The 22,149-nt window shown below is 43.2% G+C and overlaps 1 protein-coding gene across 1 annotated transcript in view; it reads right to left on the bottom strand.

The window, feature by feature from the left end:
- The window catches only part of LOC107122068 (intersectin-1), a 67,874-nt gene extending 46,877 nt beyond the window's left edge, over positions 1–20,997 (bottom strand). Inside the window, exons 1-6 of the mRNA XM_015425094.1 lie at positions 20,932–20,997; positions 17,527–17,774; positions 13,533–13,692; positions 11,812–12,017; positions 11,416–11,495; positions 5,305–5,471 (exon numbers count right to left, since the gene is read on the bottom strand). Of these exons, the coding sequence (XP_015280580.1) occupies positions 5,305–5,471; positions 11,416–11,495; positions 11,812–12,017; positions 13,533–13,692; positions 17,527–17,774; positions 20,932–20,997 (927 nt within the window). The remainder of the gene's footprint in view (positions 1–5,304; positions 5,472–11,415; positions 11,496–11,811; positions 12,018–13,532; positions 13,693–17,526; positions 17,775–20,931) is intronic.
- Between the last annotated feature and the right edge of the window lie 1,152 nt (positions 20,998–22,149).

The following is a 22,149-nucleotide window of genomic DNA, read 5'->3' as shown; positions in this document are numbered from 1 at the left end:
GACCCTGGGTCGGGACGCCTTCCAGGATGGCCCCCCAGCTCATGAGGCTGGCATCTGTAAAAATTTCCTTGGAGACTTGGGTGTAATAAACCTTGCCCTGTCTCAGGTCCTGTAGACTTGTCCACCATAGAAGACTGGACTTGACTTGTGCCGGGACGCATACACTGACAGTCCTGCGTTCCATGATCTGGCGCTGGTAAGGTCTGAGAAACCACTGTAGTGACTTGGAGTGGAGGCGAGCCCATTGGGTTAGGTCTATACAAGAGATCATCAAACCCAGGAGCTTGGCCAGGGACATCAGGGTGGTCGATGTGCTCTGTATCATAGAGTCTGCCATGTCTCGAATCTTGGTAGCCTTGTCCAACGGCAGGAAGAGGGAGTTGCACGTGGTATCTATTACAGCTCCCAGGTGCTCGATCTGATGCGCCGGCCGTAGGGGAAGTTGACCACAAACCCATGCTCTTGCAGGCATTGCAGTGTCTTTCTGGTGTTCTGGATGGCCGAATTCAGATCTTTGCCCCTCACCATCAGGTTGTCCAAATAGGGATGCACATGGACCCCCTGTGTCCTGAGGTGGACTATTGGATTGATGAGGAGTTTGGAAAACAATCTGGGCGCTGTTGAAAGCCCGAACGGTAGAGCACAGTACTGGAAGTGACGTTTCCCTATACAAAAACAGAGAAACGTCTTGTGCGTCTGATGTATAGGGACATGGAGATAGGCTTCCATGAGGTCTGTGGACGTTAAGAAATCGTCTGGTGACAGGGTCTCTGTGGTGGATTGGAGTGTCTCCATTCTGAAATGGCGAAGCCTGATGAACTTGGTGAGGAACTTTAAGTCCAGTATGACTCGCCAGTCACAGTTTCTTTTGGGAACTAGAAAAAGAATAGAGTAGACTCCTTGTTCTGCCGGAGGAACCGACTCTATGGCTTGGATGTCGAGTAGGTGCTGGAGCGCCCTGTTGACCAATGATCTTTTGGTGAGAGACTTGCTGACCGGCGAGACCAGGAATCTTTCTGGAGGGGGGCAATGGAACTCTAGAGTAACCGTGGGACACCACTTCCTGCGCCAAGATGTCCGCTTGTGATTCTGTCCAGGCCGCAGAGAAGAGAAGGAGACGTGCCCCCACCGGAATGGAGGTGTAGTCACGCCTGCTTGGGTTTGGGATCTCGGTCCCCTCGATCGGACTGGTTAAATGGAGACTTGTGGAACTTGGTGTTGAATGGTCCCCTTCTGTTGAAGGGTCTTGACAAACTCCAGCTATTTTTCTTCTGGTCCTGTCGAAACCTGGACAACGTATGTTGCGAGCGAAAGGAATGCGTATTCCGTCTCTCTGTTTGGCAAAAATTTCTATGCATGGATTTCTTTTTCTCTTGTGTCTCTACTAAGATTCTGTCCAGAGCGTCCCCAAAAAGCCAATCTCCTTGGAAGGGATACACCGGGACCATCAGTTTGGACTGAAAATCAGCTTGCCATGCCCGCAGCCAAAGCAGGTGTCTGGCTACAGACGTAGATGCCATGGCCCTGGAGCATCTGCAGAAAAGGAGGCACCCTTTAGGACACGAGAAATCCCATCGAGGAGACCCCTGTTATTCTCGGGTAAAAGCTGGATTATCTTGCGAATCCAGACAATCGATGCTCTGGACGCTATGGATGTAGTGGCTGCAGCTCTCACCATAATAGTAACGGCGTCATAAATTTTCTTGAGCGTGACGTCCACCTTCTTATTGATGGGGTCACGTATGGAGCCGTGTCCATCCTCAGAGACTAGGCTTGTAGATTGAATGGCCGCCACGGGCCCATCAACTGGTGGTATCTGTAAAAGCTCATTCGCATAACAAGGAAGGACATACAGTTTTTAAACAAAAGCAGGAAACTGCCTATTCGCAGTGGGGTCTGTCCCATGCCATCCTCAGTTGTCTCTCAAAGTACACAGGGAATGGGAAAACAGCATTCTCCACTAGTTCCCCCGGAGGAAAAAACTCAGAGAGTCCCTTAAAACGAGATTTAAATCTGGGCCTAACAGGACCTTGCTCTTCAGCAGCAGGAGCGTCCTGAATCTGTAAGGCTTTGATTGCCTTGGAGAGGAAGTAGTGGTAGTCCTCTGCCTTAAAGAATCTACTGGATTGCTCAGGCATTTTCTGTTCTTCCTCATCTACTTCAGAGAGGAATTCACCCTCCTCCCTGTCCTCAACCAAAGAGAGTGAAGACTCATCCTCCTCCTACCAGTGGTCCTCCCTATGCCTTTTATGAGAACCGGGAGGTGCTTTCTGGGCTGCCTTGGTGGGCCAGGGAGTTGGATTTTGGGGTGGGGAGGGATGGGCACCACCTTGGCCGATAAGCCCTACCTTGGGTGCAGAAGGAAGAGATCTCCTCCTGTATGGCCTGCCTGAACCCCTTCATAAGGTTTGAGGAGTTGGCCGTGGCCCCAGGAATATCCAGGAGCCCCCCCTGGGGGTGGATTGGGCCTGGGGAGACACGTCTCGGGGGTCTTACAGGTTCCTTCGGTCTGGAGAACGCCCAGCAGAGGGTTCAGATTGCCGCCGGAGCTCTGCGCTGCCAATCCAAGATGGCCGCTATTCATCTTCGCCCGCCTAATTTTGGCGGGTTCCGAGTCTTCTGGCATCCAATGGTGCTTCTGAGCGCGCTGCGCTGCCGACTCTGCTGGGTCCATTGGGGTGGCACAATCAAGCCCCAAAGACAAGTTGGCCCCACAGTTGGCCGCCGCCACGGCAAACGTTTCATCCTCGCCTGAGGAGAAACCGTCGGAGTGCTCTGCTGCTGACACCATCTCGAACTCTCAGCAGCACTCAAGCTCAAACAAGCTCCCTCGCAGATTGTTGACTCTTGACGAAGAGCACAGAGAGGAAGGGAGATTTAAGAAAATAGAGAGTCAGAGGAAGGTTAGGAAGGAGAAAAGAGTAGAAAGTTGGGAAAAATAAGCAATAAGGAACGTCAGAAAGGCAGAGCCTTGATCCTAGCTGCTACTCCCTAAGAGGCAGGAATAGAACTGAGGGGCTGGGCTATTCCCAAGGCGCCAAGAGGAAGGGGAAAAAAGTGTTTCCTGCCTCCCTAAAGGAATGATGGGAATAATCCATGGAGATGTCCTCCACCTCAGAGGGAGAACAGTTCTGTGAATGACCCAAGGTCACCCAGCTGGCTGCATGTGGAGGAGTGGGGAATCAGATCTGGTTCTCCAGATTAGAGTCCGCCGCTCTTAACCACTACACCAAACTGGCTCTAACCAAACATTGTGCACACAGGTAGGACTGTCAACTCTGCCCACAAGTTCATATGCTAATCCTTTCAAACCTATTGCTTCTGTGTACAAATATTCTAACAGTGTACAGCAATGGGGATAGGAGGGATTACCTAGGGGAGCGCTAAGAGGCAAGGGGGTGGCACTGGAGGTGGCTGTATTAGTCACTTATGTACAGATGACCAGGCTAGAGCTTAGATGCTGGCAAAGAGCACTCCAAGTTTCTGCCTCTGCATAGTGCTGAAATCTGGTGGAAACTATCAGAATATTTAATAAATATGCTACCAGAACTCTAGTCAGACTAGTATACCGTGTTTTGAGAAACTGTCATCACTGTGTGCTTCTGTCTGTCTGAGCTGCCTCGGTGGGAGGGCGGGGTAGAAATCCAATAAATAAATAAAAATAAAATAAATTTTTCAAGACAGATGGGAAAGATCCATGATCCCTGTACCCACAGATCACTGGATCCAACCTACAATGAGTAATGTGTGTATTTCAGTTATCAGATTAGATTTATTCCATTTCCTGTTTGCAACAGCATATTGAAAAAGTTATACATCTACAGTGTTGAAGGGTGTGTTTCAGAAAAGTGAATAACCCTCTGAATAGGTCACATCTGGTACTCTTAGATTCACATGAAGGATTGTATTTGTCTTTTAAAAGTGAAGCAAAACGATTAACACTGTTGAAGGTTTAATAGTATTATAGACAGTTGCCAGCCGCATACTTTCTCAAGAACAAATAACAAGATTAAACACTGGTCACATACCATCAACTTACACTGCCTAGTTCAATGCAGGAAATGTGCACCACAATCCAGAATCAAATGCTAATGACTTCAGTGGGACTTATGTATTACGTTATGCACTAATTTTGCAGGAAGAGTGTCTTAAGAAGTTCAGTCACGTATGTCCCATGCTGAGAATTCCCTAGTAACATGGGTACTGTACAATTGCCAGGACTTTGTTCCATCTAGGATGGCCCATTTGTCCTGGCTCCTCCTCTCTGGTCAATAAGACAAGTAGTTGAGATAATTCCTGTAACTACTTTTTTCCCTTGGTCAAAGCAGATGTCAGCAACAAATCCCACTTCTGTGTTCTGACCACAGAGAAGTTCTGAATCCCTGGATGTTGTTCACAACACAATGATTACCCAATTTACCACAGGGATGAGACAATAACAGAAATAGTTGTATGCAACCAAGCTATGACTGACTCATGGTGACACCAGGACCTGTATTTTCAAGGCAAGTGAGGAGCAGAGGTAGTGTGCCACTGCCTTCATAACAATCCCATACTTCCTTGGTGGTCTCTCATCCAAGTACACAAGCTGTAGAAGTTTCATGTACCCAGTAATCCTCTCTGCTGATCTTCTGACTGATATTAGTGACAACAGAGGGCATCCTGCATACCCTCATGAAGCTCTTTGCAAAGCATGGAGGTATCAGGGCTACCATGGACTGGCATCAAGAACAGACAGCCTAGTTGAACACAATTGATGTCTGTCTACTTACTTCCTCCAGCAGTAAAAAGAACATGACGTTTTTACTATTTTCCCTGAATGAGAGTGCAAATACATCTAATGATTCTTTGTGAAATTTAACAGATTTTCTCAGAATTATCAGATGATGGCCTCTATGGTTCTGTTTACTCTTTTGACAGATATACACAATCAGTTAGAGACTGGTTTTGGCATTCTTCCATCCACTGGAGCTGTGGCTCAGTGAAAGAGCATCTGCTTGGCATGCAGAAGGCCCCAGGTTCAATCCCTGGCATTTCCAATTAAAAGGATCAGGTAGTAGATGATATAAAAGACCTATGCCTGAGACTGTAGATAGCCACTGCCAGGCTGAGTAGACAATACTGACCTTATTGGACTGATGGCCTGATATAAGGCAGTGTAAGACAGCTTCGTGTGTGTTCATATGTACATTTCTCCCCAAACCATTCCAGTTATTCATTTTGTCAGCTTGTGATTATCTACAATAACAGATGTGAAGAAAGAGATTGTGCATTAGTGTGCACAAGCACACACACAGACTTTACCTCAGAATCTTTCAGTCTGACATAGTTAGATGGAAATACTCCTGATTTTTCACCCAGTGTTCCTGTCCACCAGTCTCCATCCTTCTTGGTCACTAGAATTAAATCCCCTTGTTGAAAAGTTAAGTCTCCTTGTTCTGAGCTCTCGTAAGTGTACATGGCAATATATTCTAAAAATGTAAAAAAAAATACAGAAGTGAGAAATGGCTGTGAATTATCAGTTAAATTGCACATCTATTTTACAAATCAGAAGAAATGCATTATAACCCCATTTCTACTCTTCAGTTTTGTGAGAAACAGTATTGTTTTCTCAAACTGACTTTTAGTCATTACTTAAGAGGGAGCAGGGCCTTCTTCAGTGGAAAGCACTGTATCATTCCTCAAAGCGGAATGTCTTCTGGTCTTCTGGTCCCATTCTAGATTATTTCAGTCCCCTCAGCCTAGAGGAAGTTGACAGATTGATCTCTACTGTACGCCCAACCACATGCAGCCTTGACCCGTGCTCCTCCTGGCTAATTAAAGCTGGCTGCAAGGGGTTTCGAGGTGCTCTCAGGGATATTATCAACAAGTCCTTCTCTGAGGGGCTGTTCCTGGGGGCTCTCAAAGAAGCGATGGTCCGTCCTCTCCATAAAAAAACATCTCTGGATCTGGCTGAACTGGCTAATTATCAGCCGGTTTCCAATTTGTCTTATCTGGGCAAATTAATTGAGAGGGCGGTGGCGATGAAGTTGCAAAGCTTTATGGATGATGCTTCCATGCTAGATCCTTTCCAGTCCGGCTTCCGCCCAGGCCATGGGACGGAGACAGCACTGGTCGCCCTCACAGATGACCTCTGGAGGCACCTGGATTGGGGTGGGACGGCGGTGCTGCTGTTGTTAGACCTGTCGGCAGCATTCGACACGGTCGACCACCAGCTACTCGTCCACCGCCTCGCCAACATGGGAATTCAGGGGCTTGCCATGCAATGGCTTGTCTCCTTTCTCCAAGGTCGGCGACAAAGGGTGGCTTATTGGGGACAGCAGTCCCGAAGGCACCCACTAGTATGTGGAGTGCCTCAAGGGGTCGTGCTCTCTCCGATGCTATTTAACATCTATATGCGCCCCCTTGCCCAGATTGCCCGGAGGCATGGGCTGGGCTGTCACCAATATGAGGATGACACCCAGCTCTATCTGATGTTGGGTGGTCAATCTGACTCTACCCCGGAAGACCTGGACTGGGCGTTACAGGACGTGGCTGGATGACTTAGACTGAGGCAATTGAAATTGAATCCGATGAAAAGGAAGGTCCTGTGCCTGAGTCGGAGTGGTACGGGGGGAGGGATCCCACTCCTAGCCTTTGATGGGGCACCGTTGGTGCCAGCGTCAAGGGTCGGGAGCTTGGGAGTGCTCCTGGATGCTTCCTTAAAAATGGAGGCCCAGGTAGCACCCACTGCCAAGGCAGCCTTCTACCATCTTCGGCTGATTAGGCGGTTGGTTCCCTTCCTCGAACGCAATGATCTGGCTGCAGTGATCCATGCAATGGTCACCTCAAGGTTGCACTACTGCAATGCTCTCTACATGGCGCTGCCCTTGGTGCAACTCCGGAAGCTGCAGCTGGTGCAAAATGCAGTGGCCAGGCTGTTGATGGGTCTCCCCAGCCTGTGCTAAAGACATTGCACTGGCTGCCAATAGCATACCGGATTCGCTTCAAGGTGCTGGTTTTGACCTTTAAAGCCTTTTATGGTCAGGGACCGGCCTACCTGAAGGACCGCCTCTCCCTGAATGTTCCCCAGAGAGCACTGCGATCAGGATCTCAAAACCGCCTGGCCCTCCCTGGTCCGAAGGCTGCAAGGTTGACATTGACAAGGACCAGGGCATTCTCTCTGGCAGCTCCGTCCTATTGGAATCAGCTCCCTAGCGAGATCAGGGCCCTGTGGGACCTTCCACAGTTTCACAGGGCTGTGAAAACTGAGCTTTTTAGGCAGGCATTCCGATAGGAACGGCACCTTACCAGCTGCGCCCTGTGTGGACTCAGATCCAGAAGTGACCTAGCGCGGTGGCACCGCTGAACGTGTCTCCAATTGCACTTTACTGTTTTGTATCGCCATCGATATTAATGCTTTAAATTGATGTATCTGTAATTTTATAAGAAGTATATTGTTTTATTAGTTTTATGGGAGCTGCCCTAAACCCGCCTCGGCGGGGAGGGTGGGGTAAAAGTCAAATCAATCAATCAATCAATCAATAAAAGAGGACTTAATTTCTTGTCATGTTCCACCAGCAGTAAAAGTTACTACAGTGGGTAGATTTTTTTCTCCTTGAGTTACCAAAACTTCAAATACTTACATAGGTTATTTTTTTTGTAAATAAGTTTTACAGTCAGAACATATAAAGAGTTCCTACAAAAATAACCAATACGTTTATACATAACACACTTGAACCACGAACAGTTCCATCCTAAGGACAGTTTCATAGGAATAAGCCTAACTGAATACACTTGAGTAGGATTCTGAGTAGACCTGATTATGATGGCACTACGTGTTAGCTAACAAGGACAATAAAGGGAAGGGGGAAAAAACTGAACCTAAACTTAGAATCCAGAACCTGACAAAGGTTAGTCAAATGCAAGAAAGGGGCCAATATTAAAAACTTAATGAAGGAAATATATAAAAAATACATGTATTTATTAACGACAAATTTTAAAATAATATAAGGGCCCAATCACACGTTATGTATAAATAACAAACGATAAAACACAAGGGATTATAAATCTGACCCGACGCGTTTCGGCCTGCGTAGGCCTTCCTCAGAGGTCAATGGTGAGGAAGATATGTGTGTGCCCTGGAACATCATTTGGTCTGAAATTTTAGAACACCCTCGGGCATGAGATTCCACTGGATGCTACCACTATCGTTGGATGGGATTTGGATTACCGCCATTTCTGTTGGGTTAATTGCAACTGGTGTTGTTTTAATTGGTATGGTATTTATTAATTGTTTTAACTTGATTGATTATGCTATTTTAATATTGTTAGCCGCCTTGAGCCAGATATCTGGAAAGGCGGTATATAAATATAAACAATAAATAAATAAATATTGGCTATTATAAAAATATAGTACCATCATGTAAATACAAAGTACAATTTGGTTCTACAACCATAGGAAGGTGATTCCTGGACCAGAAGTTTATATCTGAGAACCACTTGGCATGTGATTGCACTTTTAGAGGCCTCTTTTGTACTTTTTACTCTGTGCCTGGTGGTTTTATCTTGAAATAACTTGCTTCTGGTCCTTATTGAATTTATACTTTGTATTTACATGATTGTACTATGTTTTTATAATAGCCAATACGATCCTCACTATTGACCTCTGAGGAAGGCCTATGTAGGCCGAAACGCGTCAGGTCAGATTGTCCAGTTCCGCAAATTCTCATACTTACTTACTTATATCGTCTCCACTAGCTCTAATATTTCCTTTTCTTTCTTCTCTTTCTTACCGCTCCAATAGTTCAGGATGCTTCCTAATGTTCCTATCAAGTTTACGCTAAGTCTGTTATCTTTCTACTGAAATCATATCCGGAAGTGTGATGAGTAATGTATTGTAATTCTTTGAACATGTTATAACGTTGTACATACGCAGGAACTATTTACAGGATGTGAATGTAATTGGAAAATTAATTGTTCACTGTTTGAAGTGTTAGAATTGTTAAAAATTGAAAAAATAAATTATATTAAAAAAAAAGGTCAGATTTATAAGCCCTTGTGTTTTATCGTTTGTTATTTATACACAACGTGTAATTGGGCCCTTATATAATTTTAAAATTTGTGATTAATAAATACATGTATTTTTTATATATTTCCTTAATTAAGTTTTTAATGTTGGCCCCTTTCTTGCATTTGACTAACCTTTGTCAGGTTCTGGATACTAAGTATTAGCTAATCATCATGGAGCCAAATTTAACTGACATGGGCAAATTTTTGCCTGATGTATTAAGAGTTAAGTATACACCCATTTGTTTTTGCTTCTGATACTATACTCTTTCCTTTCTACAACAGGTTAGATCCAAATTTACATGGAAAAACACTTCTACTTGTGCAAGGGAAATGTCCAAGATTTCCCAGGAATTCACTTGAAAGTTACAGCTTTTCCTTCATGAAGTTCCTGAAAGTCCCACAACCTTTAGGAAGTTTTTCTGGTGGCATGGGAGGCAGGGACACAGAAGACAGTGGGAGGTGGGAAAGATTTGTCCAGTAAGTGGTACTCTGGTTGTGGTACTTTGGATTAAACCAATGAATGGTTGATTTTGATTTTGAATTTTAAAATACCTCTCAAAATAACAGATATGTTGATATTTTAGACATACACAAGTATATTTAAATTTCAAATCCATTTAAAAAAGGTGATCAAACTAAACATTCTTCTACTGGTAAACAAACTAAGGCTGCAATCACACACACACATGTCAAACATGCGGCCCGCAGGCCAAATCTGTTAAAGAACTGCCTGAGGCTCCTCCCCCTCCCAGGGGGAGGGAGGGAACAGCCAAGAGCTTGCTTCCTGGCCGGGCTGCAGGAGACAAAGGGAAGCCTTTCTTTCCTTCCACTGGCTCCTCCCTGAAGGCAGGGAGGGAATGAGAGAGAGCTTGCTTTCCTGGGCTGCCTCAACTGCATGGGAGAAATACCAAGCACCTTTAAGACTAACAATGTTTTGTTCAAGGTATGAGCTCTTGTGTGCCTTGCTACAGTGTGTGTGTGTTTTGTTTGGCCCTTTATCCCAGGGCTCTCCTGGGTGCAACTGCGTACCCTGCCCCTTTTCAGTGTATTCATGCCCTCAGGATGCCTTCTCATGTTCTTGATCAGCACATGAAGCAACTTATGTACAAAAGGTTGCAATGCCCAGCCATTTCATGTTTTCCCCTGGGTCCTAGGCTCAGAACACTGAGCATGAGATTTCTGTAATGAATGTCAATAAATCAAAAGTAGGTTTGCAGCTTACAGATACACACCTCAACAGCATACTCAGGATTGCTACAGCACAGACATTTTGATGCAATAATTCACAGCATGAGGAGTCAGTTATCAGAGACTGTTAAATAGACAAAATATTGCAAGAGTGCTAGTGTTTAAACATGTTTCATTTAAAGTTTTAAAAATCTTTAATTGTGTTTGTCTGTGTCCTTCATAAAGTTTATATCTCTGCTACCTGGCATTACATTTTATGACACCCATGGCCCGGCCCAACAAGGTCTCATTTATGTCAGATCCAGCCCTCATAACAAATGAGTTCAACACCCTTGCACTAAACTAATCCAATTTCAATGCACTTTCCAACTGGATTTTACTGTGTGAACTGGCAGAATCCAGTTGGAAAGTGCACTGAAAGTGGATTATTTAGTGTGTGTGACTGCAGCCCTAGTTAATGTTCTTCTATTCATTTATGCATTTTACCCAATCAAGCTACTCTTCATGGTACATAAGCTTCCAATTCCTTTCCATAAAGCCAGCAGCTCCAAGGGATAAAGGAAAGCATGCACATGGGGCTTCCTTTTCCAAACAAAGGCTTGCATCTGCTCTTATCACAGTAAATGAGGGCTGGAATGAACTCTCTGAGTGGACTTCTCATTGTTCAAACCCATTTTTACCCTATATATATTTCATTTTAGAGTCTTATGTATTTTTTAAAAGTATGTTTCTCTAAATATTCTTCCCACTATAGATAGCCAAAACACTTAACATATCTTTGCACTCCTTAATCATGGAAAATATTAAATCTGAATTTATAAAGATCAGCCATAAACCAGAATGTGAAGTGTGTTTGCAAACCGTAGCTTAAGCATTACCTCTGCATTGAGCACTAGGTTAGTCATACAAAAATCAGGTCCACCTACAATAAATCAGTATTAGTAACAATAAAATATTTCTAAATTATATTTTAAATGCAAGTTTAGGCTGTTTTAGAGTGACAGGGTTCATATTTAGCTGTGATTAATTTAAGCAAGGATTTGCATAAAACTCTTTATATCCCTACAAAATAAATAAAAGGTTAACATCACCATTAGTATCAAAAAGTTTTCTTACCAGACAATTTAGTAAGAAATTTTTATTGTACTTTCAGAGATGACAAGATCACATTCTTACCTTCTCCCGATACAGCAGATTTTGTAACTGGTGATACTGTCTTTAAGTTTGCAGGACTCTCTGAAGATCCCGAATCCATGCTTAAAGGAAAACAAGTGTATGTGGGTAAATTAACATTGCTGTAGAACAGGATGATCTGAAATCAGCAAACTAATGCAAGTCAAAAAATATTTGATAAAGTTACCAATGAAAAGTAAAATAAAATTCAGTACTACTTCCACATTGTGTACTTCTAAAAAGTTAACGTTTTTAACAAATAGACTTTAAAATTACAATTTTACACAAGCCCTTTTCAGAATCGCTTGCTAGCTTTGCTACTGTACCGATATTGCTATTTTAGTATACTGATCACACAGAGCTCCTATAGTATCCAACTAAGACAAGTAAGGAAAATACCTTGTTGATTTCCTTATAGGACCTGAAATAAGCTTCACATATGATTTAGGAAACCATCCCTTTTGACCTTGAACTTCTCCAAACCACCACATATCTTGCTGTTCTAATACCGTGATTACATCATTCTTGTTAAAATTAAGATGATTGTCCTTCTTGGCTCTCCAAGGATACAGGGCTTGAGCTTGAAGTCCCTCCACTTTTTCACCCTAATTCAATACATGAAGAGAATAGTAATTTATGAAGTGTCTTTCAGAAAATGTGTGCTTGAAGTGGTTGACATGGTTTAGATCAGGGGTGGCCAAACTGTGCCTCAGGAGCCACATGCGGCTCCTTTCACACATATTGTGTGGCTGGGGAAGCGAAGGGAAGGCATGCCTCCCCGATCGGTCTTCCCTGCATCAGCTTGAGATGGGGGGGGGGAGCAGAGAAAGAAAGCAACTTTAGCTTTAAATGCCCCCCACCCCAATGGCCAGCTTGGAGAAGCCTTCTCTTTAAATCCCTACTCCAAGCCAAGCCAGCCGGCGTGGGGGGCTTGTAGGACACATGTAAAGTTACTCTCCTCCTACCTTTCCCTCCCCCATCTATTTGCTTTCATTGTCTCTCTCTCTTTCCACCTCTTTCATTCTTTATTTTCACCTCTCTCTCTCTCTCTGACAAATATATATCATTATCAATATCTGTTTTTACCTCATGTTTATTTTTGGCAGTCTCATTTAATGTTAATAAAAAGCAAATTTGCATATTTTCCTATTTGTTTGTGTCTTGCGGTTCTCAAACATCTGACATTTAATTGTGGCTCTTACATTAAGTGAGTTTGACCACCCCTGGTTTTGATACAACTCCATTATGTTATGCTAGGTATTAGTTTTGCATTGTATGATGTGTCTGTATTTTCAATTACGTATGTCCATGTTATTATACAAGACACTACTTTGCTAACAAAAGGGCTGGATCCTATGAACTGTGCATGGATCCCTTTTGCCTCCCCTAGGAGCCCAAAGGCTTCCAGAAAGCTACTGCTGGGGAGACTGTGGGAGCATCATGGATGAAATGTAGTGGGATGCCGGGGACGGCAGAGAGAAAGGAAACTCAGCAAGACCACCTCCACTCCCCTCTTCCACCAGCAGAAACTGTTTGTAGGAGAGGGATTTGGGGAGTGTTACCTAATTTCCCCTCCTTTCTGCTGTCTCCTGTACCCCATGAAGCTCCCATGATTTCCCATATCAATTTTGTGGAGGTCTGGAGAGAGACAGAAAATAGCATTAAATGATTACCAAATAATGCCAGTATGTTATCCAGGCACTAAATCAAGACAGTACTACTATGCATTTCTCAGCCTTAATAACTGGAAATAATTCCTAAACTGCTGATTGCATCTCTGTTGCCCACAGATATTGCTGACATGTCTATTTTTAGTGTTTTGAACACACACAATAATGAGTCAGTCCACTGGTCTATCAAAGTTAGTATTGTCTACTCTGATTGGCCATGGATCTCCAGTGTCTCAGAGGTCTTTTACCTACTAACTGATTAACTGAAGCCAGGGATTCATCCTGGGACCTTCCGCATACCAAAAAATGCTCCAGCTTAACAGTCACAGCCCCACGATCTATAAAGGATTAAATAGCCTTATATGGAGAACATATTCTTTGACATATACAGTACACATATCACCAGGCACAGAAGTGTGTAATGCTTTTCCCACAAAAAGAACAACTCACCTGACCCAGAACTGGAGAAGGAGAAGATCCAGTGACAGTGGCAGGAGTGAAGGCAGATCTCTGCCTCAGCTGCCCTGCACTTGGCACGGTAAGGGAAGGCTGAGTTGCCCAGGCATCCCAGTTATCTGTCTCTTGCTTATCACTAGTACTTGCTGGCCATCTGAAAAAGAAAGGCAGAGGTATAACTACACTCGCTATAGTCAATGCTATTCTGCTTTTATTCCTGTACAGTGTGTGACTATGATATACTCTTCAAAATACTGGATCACGTCCCAGATGCTATTTAATTGAAAGCCCTTCCACATTTCCCTCTTCTCTGAAGCACCACTGCTACTGGGAGGTCTGTCCACAGTAATCAGAAAACTGTTGTATGAGCATGCCAGGCCAAAACACTTTCATTTCCCTAGCCTTTGCAGGTGATTCCATGTCTCAAGCAGTATCAAACATATCCCATCTCTTTTATTCTGATGATTGGGGGTGTTCTGCTGTTAGAACAGCAATTTTTTCATCTTTTGTCTCTTAGTGCTGTTTTCAATAGTTACCTGCCTATTTTTTTATCTGCTTGTTTTTTGCTGCTTTGTTTTTGTGTATTAAAGATTAAGCATATCATTATGAAGAGTGTGAGATACAACTGTTTTAAACAAGCTGATAAACACAAGAAACACCTAGAAGCAAGATGCTTTCAGACTCCACTTCTAACCTCTCATCTTTGCCTGTAATCTTCCTGAAGTCATTACTGCTGCTTGTGGGTGCCTAACTGCATTCCAGAATTCTTACTATGCGTCTTCCACAGGCCTCTATTTTTCCTTGGAATCTTTGGATATTATAATATGGGGGATCTAGTGATGCACAAGCACAAAATGTAAAGGAACGGAACATAATTCTGCTTGGCCAAGATCTGCAACACCTATTGCTTTCCTTCCTGTATCTTTAGAGTACTCAGAAATTTGCTTGCACAATGCTACATTTAATTTAAAACAAAGGACCAGTGTGAGGAATTTTTGCCACTTGTGCTTCCGCAAGGACTCTACTGCATACAGACATCTTCCAGTGGATGCAATCTAAACTCTGCATGCACAGTCTAGGGTTGCCAAGTCGGGTGTTGTGTCGCAGCGAGGGACTCCCGGCTGGCGTCTGGAGCACTCGGAAGTGACATGACGCCGCCGGGCACGCTGGGGGTGGGGCCACGACCATCTGATGACCATGGCCCCACCCCCAGCGTGCCTGGCGTGGTCGCGTCACTTCCAGGTGATGCGCACGTTGGGGTGGGGCTCGTTGGGGTGGGCCTCCCCCCGGGGTCCGGTCCGCCAGCGGCGGGGAACGTGCCTCTGGGGCGGGGGTTTCCCCGCCCTCCGGGGGGACTTGGCAAGCCTAATGCACACACACGTACACACAGCAAACAACCTATAATCATGGTTGAATTGGAAAAACTGTGGGCTAGAATGTGGCATGTTGCTGTTATTTTTCTAAATAGCACATTCACTCTTTTTAATCATGCTCCTGTTCACCTTGCCCATTGTATTATATGACATATTTATGGAATTTAAATGTATTTTTGCAAATATACCCAATATTTGAGAGCACACTGCAAACTTCTCCACTCTATGCTACCCTAGCACATTTTTGCCATCTGAGAGGTAAGGAAAAAATAAATGTTGAAGGTAGAAAACAAAAGAAAGTATTATTTCAACAGAAGCTGTCTCAGAACAGGTACAGCATATCTGGATATTATAGCATATCAATTGCTGCCAAATTATTTGCTTTTAAACAATAAACAAATTTTTGAGAATATGTTGTGCATGTCTACAGTATACACAATTAAGGCTGCGGTCACACGCAACATTAGCCACGCAAGAGATACGGAAGACAAGCGGAGTTTCCGGTCGCGATCTCACCAGCACATCTGGGAAGCGTAGCGCTTCCGTGGCACAACTGAGGCTTCCTGCCGAAAAAGCGCAGCAAAAAACTAGTACCTTGGAGGTACTAGTTTCCAGAAACTGCGGGGCAAGGGCGGGCGTCTGATCGCGTTTCCGGTGGTATCCGGCGCCCGCCCATGTCCCCTTGCGGAAAAGGGTTTTTTTCCCCCCACGTCTCCGTGGATGCGCACACGCACCCAACGGAGCATGCGCATTCGTAGTGTACACAAAAAAAGAAAACCAGTTCGCCGCGCCGCGCGCTTCTTCATTGCGCGCAGGCGTGTGTTGTGATCGGCACCTCTCCCTTGCCATGGAACCTCCACAGTACCTCCACAGAACCTCCACAGTAGGTCTGATCGCTTTACTGCATGTTAGTTTGCCCCGGGGCAAACAGCCACACTTCTCTGCAGTTTCCTGCCCGTGTGACAGGGGCCTAATATTACCTAATGCTGTAGATAGCCTTACATAAACATTTTCATACTACACATTTTGAGTAAATCCTTGTCTTAAAAACCATTTAACACATTGCAAAACAAAATATTTCATAGGAATTTTTTCCAGTGCAACCCCAAATCCCCGCCATTATTCTGCTGGAAAAACTGAAAAAGTCCTCATGAAAAAAACAGGGTGGGAACCGGCGTCCCCTCCCCCCTGGGGTTTTGATGTTCCCCCCAGGGCTTCAAATCCCTAGAGGTAAGTAAAATAAACTGGGGAGGGGGGCTGGATTAAGGCCACAACACTGTAAAGATTAACCTTCCCCTCCCTAGACACAATTTCCTGGGTAGAAAAGACAGAATTTATCTCTTTTCTGCTGGGGCTAATGGCAACTTTGGGGAACAGGCCAGTTTTATCCAGTGCAAAAGGGAGTGGAAAGTTAGATCCTGCTCAGCACTCTGGCCCCAATCCAAAACAGATCCACAGCTACTTTTAAATAAATTGAAAGATGCTGGATGAGCTGATCTCTCAAATCTCAACTAGTTGCACCCTGTAGTGCAGACCAATGCTCCCTCTAAGCTGTGGAATCTTGTGAGCAAAAATGCTACTTTGTGAGCTACTGGCATTGAAATTGTGTGCAAGCAATTTGTCTACTGCATAAATTAGTTTGCTCTAGAGCAATCCTTCCTGAGCCAAGTCAAAAATGCGTGAGTCGGAGGCTAAAATACTGTGAACTAGTTTACACTAACTTAGCTTAGAGGGAACACTGGTGCAAAGTGTATTTTCTTCATATAGAAGTTGTGAAGGGAATTCTAATTAGGTTTGTAGACTCAAAAAGAGTGTGCTGCTTCCTTAATGCCTGTGTGTTAAGAGTTCGCTGATAATGCAAGAGGGTTTATAGTTATCTTATGAGTAAAAAAGGTACTTAAATGATGTTCAGAGACCATCTATTACATCTCATGTTCCTAGACTGACTCCAGCAGGGGGGACACAACCCTAAGGTGCAGAGAGCAGGTAAGGATGTTCACATACAAATTCTTACAGTTTTATTGTATAAAAGAGGCAACTAGGGCAAAAATATTACTAGGTTAGGATAACAAATGTATTCATTCAACTTGGTTTGGGGTGCTTGGGAGAAAGTTGGGTATACAAAAATTTTAAGTATATTCCTAAAAAATAATTGTCATCTTGTTTTGGCCAGAGTCTATAAAGGGAAACCAACAATAGAAAGCCCTTGGGCAACTGTAGCCATTTGCTGATGTTTCTTTATTCAGTGTTGAGATTACATTAAAATAAAATCAAAGAGAAATCCCAAAATATCCCCCCACTGTTAAAACTGAGACTCTAAAACTGCCAGGCTTTCTAATCCCCCCCAAGATCATAGATGAAAAAGATTGTAAAACATTTTTAAAACTGTCATATGACAAATCTACTAACATCTTACAGAACAGTAATTTTTGTGAACTTGTTTGTTATCCTGAGCTAGCTACATTGTTCCATGAATATGCCAAAATGCACTATGTGTGAGTAGGTGGAACTGTGTTTGTCCTGAGGTACGAGAATTTATTGGCAAGGGTACATTGACTCTCTATGAATAATTCCCAGAGTTATAAAAGAGGCATTGAACCCTAATGAAACCGTACGTTGAACTGAAGTCTGCCCAGTTGTTGGCAGTAGTACTTGATTCTGCAGGGAGAGGTGGTGCCAGGGGTGTTGTGGGGGTTTCACGCACTGATACTTTAGGGGCAGCTGTAGTGTCAATAACTGGCTTTACAGAGTTTGATGTTTCGTTTTCAGAAATTCTTTCCGCATAGTTTGCAGGAAACCATCCAGTTTTCCCTTTCAGTTCACCCCCAAGCCATCCAGGTTCTCCAGTTTGGCTCTCATCCACCTGTATGCACAGAACACAGTTTAGCAATACGGAATATAAAGATATAATGTTATCCATAAGTATACTCTCCAAAACCATGACATTTAGCCAATCAGAGATACCATAACTACTTGCATGAAACTGAAGTATATGTATAGGAAATATGGCAAAGTCCTAACAGGAATTAAAAGCAGAAATTGGGGAATGCTGCTATTCCTTCAAAAAAAATTATACCCAAGAAAAATTATCGGCTACAAGTGTCAATAGCAATGGGGTAGACCCAACCTCCAAGGAGCCTTCCTCCAACCAAAGAGCCCCTTGCATTGGAGGAAGGCTTCAAACATAGCTCAACGGACTGGGCAAAAGCGAGCGGAGAAGAAGGGAGGGACTTCCGTCTGGGCGTTTGCTTGTGCGTGAGAGCCGGCTGTTTAATGTTTGGACTGTTTATGGCTGTGAATCTGACGGGAGTTTTGTAAAACGGAAAAGTTTGAACTGTGACAGCGAGAAGTGCCTGGCAAGCGCTTATATAAGTCAACAGTTGCGAGGAGGACCCAGTAGAGAGTTTGGGAGCGGATATAAAAGCGAAAATGAAATTAATACCATTCTCAAAGCTGGGGACCTCCAGTAATGGCATGAAAGGAAGAGGATTTATAGTGCATGAACTGAGAGTGTTAACAGCAACCCGAAGGAGGATCTAACAAGCCGGAAGGAGAAGACAACAGAGGAAGCTCCTCCACGTCAGCGATAGTAAAAGCACCCAGCACGCAAAGAAGCGGTTCTGAATGTGCCCAGAAGAGATTTTTTTTATTAACAGAAATTCAAAGGAACATTACTAACATACTAACAGAGAATTACATGTGACAGGACTAGGAAAAGAAGTTTGACAACACACAGAAGAAGCCCAAGAAGATTAATTGGACATTACTAACAGTTTAATTTACCAGTTTATATATCACTCAGCTTTCTCTTTCTCCCACTGTCTACCCTTCCCATTTTTTCTTTTAAGCGAAATACCTCCCCTTTTTAGGGGAGCCAATAAAATCTTTATTAAAAAAAAAACATAGCTCAACGGAGTGGTAGGATAAGGATAGGAACCACCTCAATAATCTTGAGAAGGATTATTTAAGTAACTGGTTATTCTAAACTTTCCTGAGCCATAAGCCACAGCACTCAGATATACGATGCTGAAAATTTAAACCTGCAAATAAAATTAACATATACACATTACTATCTTTTCCACAACCTCAACTAAAACTTGCAACTGTACCTTCAAAACCCTGCAACTTGCAAAGAAGTCATTTTATGCTGACAGAAGAGCAGCTTATGCTGACAGAAGAGCAGCTGAATTTCTAGTTTATTCCTAATGATTGGCGATCCTGGTTTTTTGTGTTTTTCATCTAAAAGCTCAATGTTTTGTATGGGCTGAATCTACGGTAACAGAAACCATTTCCATCAGTAGTATGGGAACGTCTCACCTCCGCCTTCCAAATGCAGCCCAAAAAGCTACCCCTTGGAGGACAGAAGGCCCTCAGGACTCATAGTTTAGTTTCCTTTCCCCACCCTACACTTTTACACCTTTTTGTTCTTACATTATCAAGTAGAATACCTTTATTAGTCTGTTGCAGCACAAACATAAGGAAGTCGTGGCATTTTAAATACTAGGGCATTTATTTAAATCAGGGGTGTCAAACATGCAGCCCGCGGGCCAGATCAGGCCCTCGGGGGGCTTCAGCCCGGCAAGGCCTTGGCTGTTTTCTGCTTCCTTTTCCAGTTCTGCTGCTGCTATTGCCATGTCGCAGCTTGTTTTACCAGACTCTCTCAATTGCACAGGAGAGATAGATAGGTGATTGAGTGTGGCTTGTTGAAAAGTAGGTATAGTCGTGTACACCTGGGTGTTTCATTCTCCAAATGTCAGTGAGGTTATGTGCTGTCAATATGGAATCCAACTTAGTAAGTCTTTTTTTAGGTGTAGTATGATGAGAAGTGTGATGGGATTTGTCTAAGAGCTTGTCTATAATGTAATTGAAGTCCCCTCCCAGCACAATCCCCCTCAAAAAATAAGTCAGAGGTGGAGAGAACCATATCTGTTACCATGAGGCTGTCCTCCCATTCTACCCACTTGGGGCAGCAAAATGACTTGAGACAGCCCTGCCTTATAGCTAAGCAGAAGGAAAGAAACATGGCTTGCCTCCCTCCATTTTCCGCTTCCCTCTGCCGCCCCATCAGCCACAATCGGGACACTCATCTGTGTCAGCTATGCTGCCATATATTTTATGGACCCGGGTTCACTTTCATGACCTGTGTGCCTGTTGCTGCCACATTCCTTTCTCTCCACTTCTCCCCCTCCTTATCACTGACCTTGTAGCCAGCCAGTGTAGTGTCTTCCCATTAATTACCCTTCTTAATGGGGTGGTTCAATCCCTTTACATTACTTGTTATTACTTTAATACAGTCAGCCATGATCTTAAAGGTTATTGCAAAGTAAGTATCCTACCTGTTGGAGTATATATCTTGAATAAGGTTGTAGAAGATGATGATGTTAGGACTCTTGGGAAGACTTCACCAATACCAGTAGAGATGGATGTTCAGAAGATCTATTATCTAACAGAGTGTGTTTGGTAATGAAGAAAATCAAATATATATAATTAATTGCTGAAGATAGAATGATCAGATCAAATTATTAATTGATTAGTGCTATAAAAACAGTGGTATATATAAAAAAAGAAAAATATAAAACAATTTAATCAGATTGAGACTATTAATTAGAATCTGTAGTTATTCGGAAAAATATTTCTAAGGCGTACGCTTTTTTTTTTTTTACTATAAGTAACTGGAGTCTGTATCTATTAGGAAAAACAGTTCTTAGTCTATCTGATTGTTGATCTAGCTTGAAAAAGGATTGTTATTTTTGCTGCAAGTTTTGACAGAATGCTCTTTCCACAACGGGCATTACTCCTAGTTATGTACATATTTCAGAGTTTCATATGCAAATTTTGTCTAGTTGGACTTAGTTTGTTTTTTCATTGTAACGCAACAGCATTTTTAGCTGTTGATAAGATAGCAGCCCTATCACTACTGATCTCTGAACATGACTTAGGTTTCCAACCATTTTTAAAAATGTGGTCCAGATTAAAAAGAAGTGTTAGTCCGGTTATATGTTTTATTTGTTTTCTTGTACATCTTCCCAGTAGTTTTTCAGTTTGGGACAGTCTACCCAGCAATTTGTCCACACTTCTTCCAACATAGTGGTTTTACTGATGAAGTAATGTGGGACAGTTTTTGAGGTGTAAGATACCAATAAGTGAGAATTTTAAATGTTTGTAGCATTATGTCTGTAACATTTGAATTAAAAGGAGAAGATGACCATATTTGTTGCCAATTAACTTTAGAGTCTTACCACATATTGTATGCCACCGTGACTGATATGGTAGTGTAGTATTTCCTTCTAAGGAGGCAAGATTTTAATATATGCCCCCTCAGAACAAATAATTTCAAAGGTAGTAAAAACAGCAACTTTTAAAAATACTAAAAAACTGGTAATTCATGGAGTAACTGGAACATTTCATTAACATTAGGAAATTGAGAATAGAAACATCTAGTTAGGTAAAATAGGAGTCTTGAAGCTTCAATAAGAACGTCCTTCGGTGAAGCACTTGTGAGGGAACGACAGTCTTTTTGCCACTTCAGAGTTACTGGCGTAATCTAAAATCAACGGTGGTCAGTAATTATGTTTAGCAGGTAACAAGAACTCCGTTTCATATGATGTGCTGGGCAGTTAAGCGTCAGCAGAACTCGAAAAAGTCTTTGATGTAGGTGGTCAGTTTTCCGTGTCTTCGGCATCCGAAAGCCCGGGCGACAATGAGGAGTGCCTTCTCTTGTTGGTCTGATTTGTGTACTCCATAGTCGGGCAGATGTTGAGATGGGATAGGAGTTGTAAGCCTTTGTCCTTGTCAGAGATTCTGTGTGTCTTGCCTTTAAAAGTGAACTGTAGAACGAGCGGAGATTGCCATGTGTACTTAATCTCAGCCTCGCGGAGATTGGTGGTGATTGTCTTCAATTCCCGTCGTTTCTGCAGAGCCTCTCTGGGGGGATCCGGGTACACTTCAATGCGTTGGTTTAGATATTTCAAATGACCTTCCTTTCGTGCATGAGTTAAAATTCTTTTACGAAATCTGGTGTCCATGAGTGTAATCATTACGTCTCTTGATGGTCTCGATTTCAGCAGGGACGTGGGACCCAGTCTGAATGCTTTAGTAATCAGTGGAGACTGGTCACTTTCAGTACCCACGACTTGCGCCAGCCAGGTCGACAGATGGAACGCTAAATCACCTTCTTTTTCAATGTTCTCTTCCAGTCCTCTCAATTTTAAATTATTTTGACGTAGAGACAGATCTAA

This window comes from Gekko japonicus, unplaced genomic scaffold, assembly GCF_001447785.1.
Source record: "Gekko japonicus isolate JY-2015 unplaced genomic scaffold, Gekko_japonicus_V1.1 scaffold3148, whole genome shotgun sequence".
NCBI lineage: Eukaryota > Metazoa > Chordata > Lepidosauria > Squamata > Gekkonidae > Gekko > Gekko japonicus.
The sequence above is the reverse complement of the archived record's forward strand: the minus strand, read 5'-3'. Positions and strand labels throughout refer to the sequence as shown.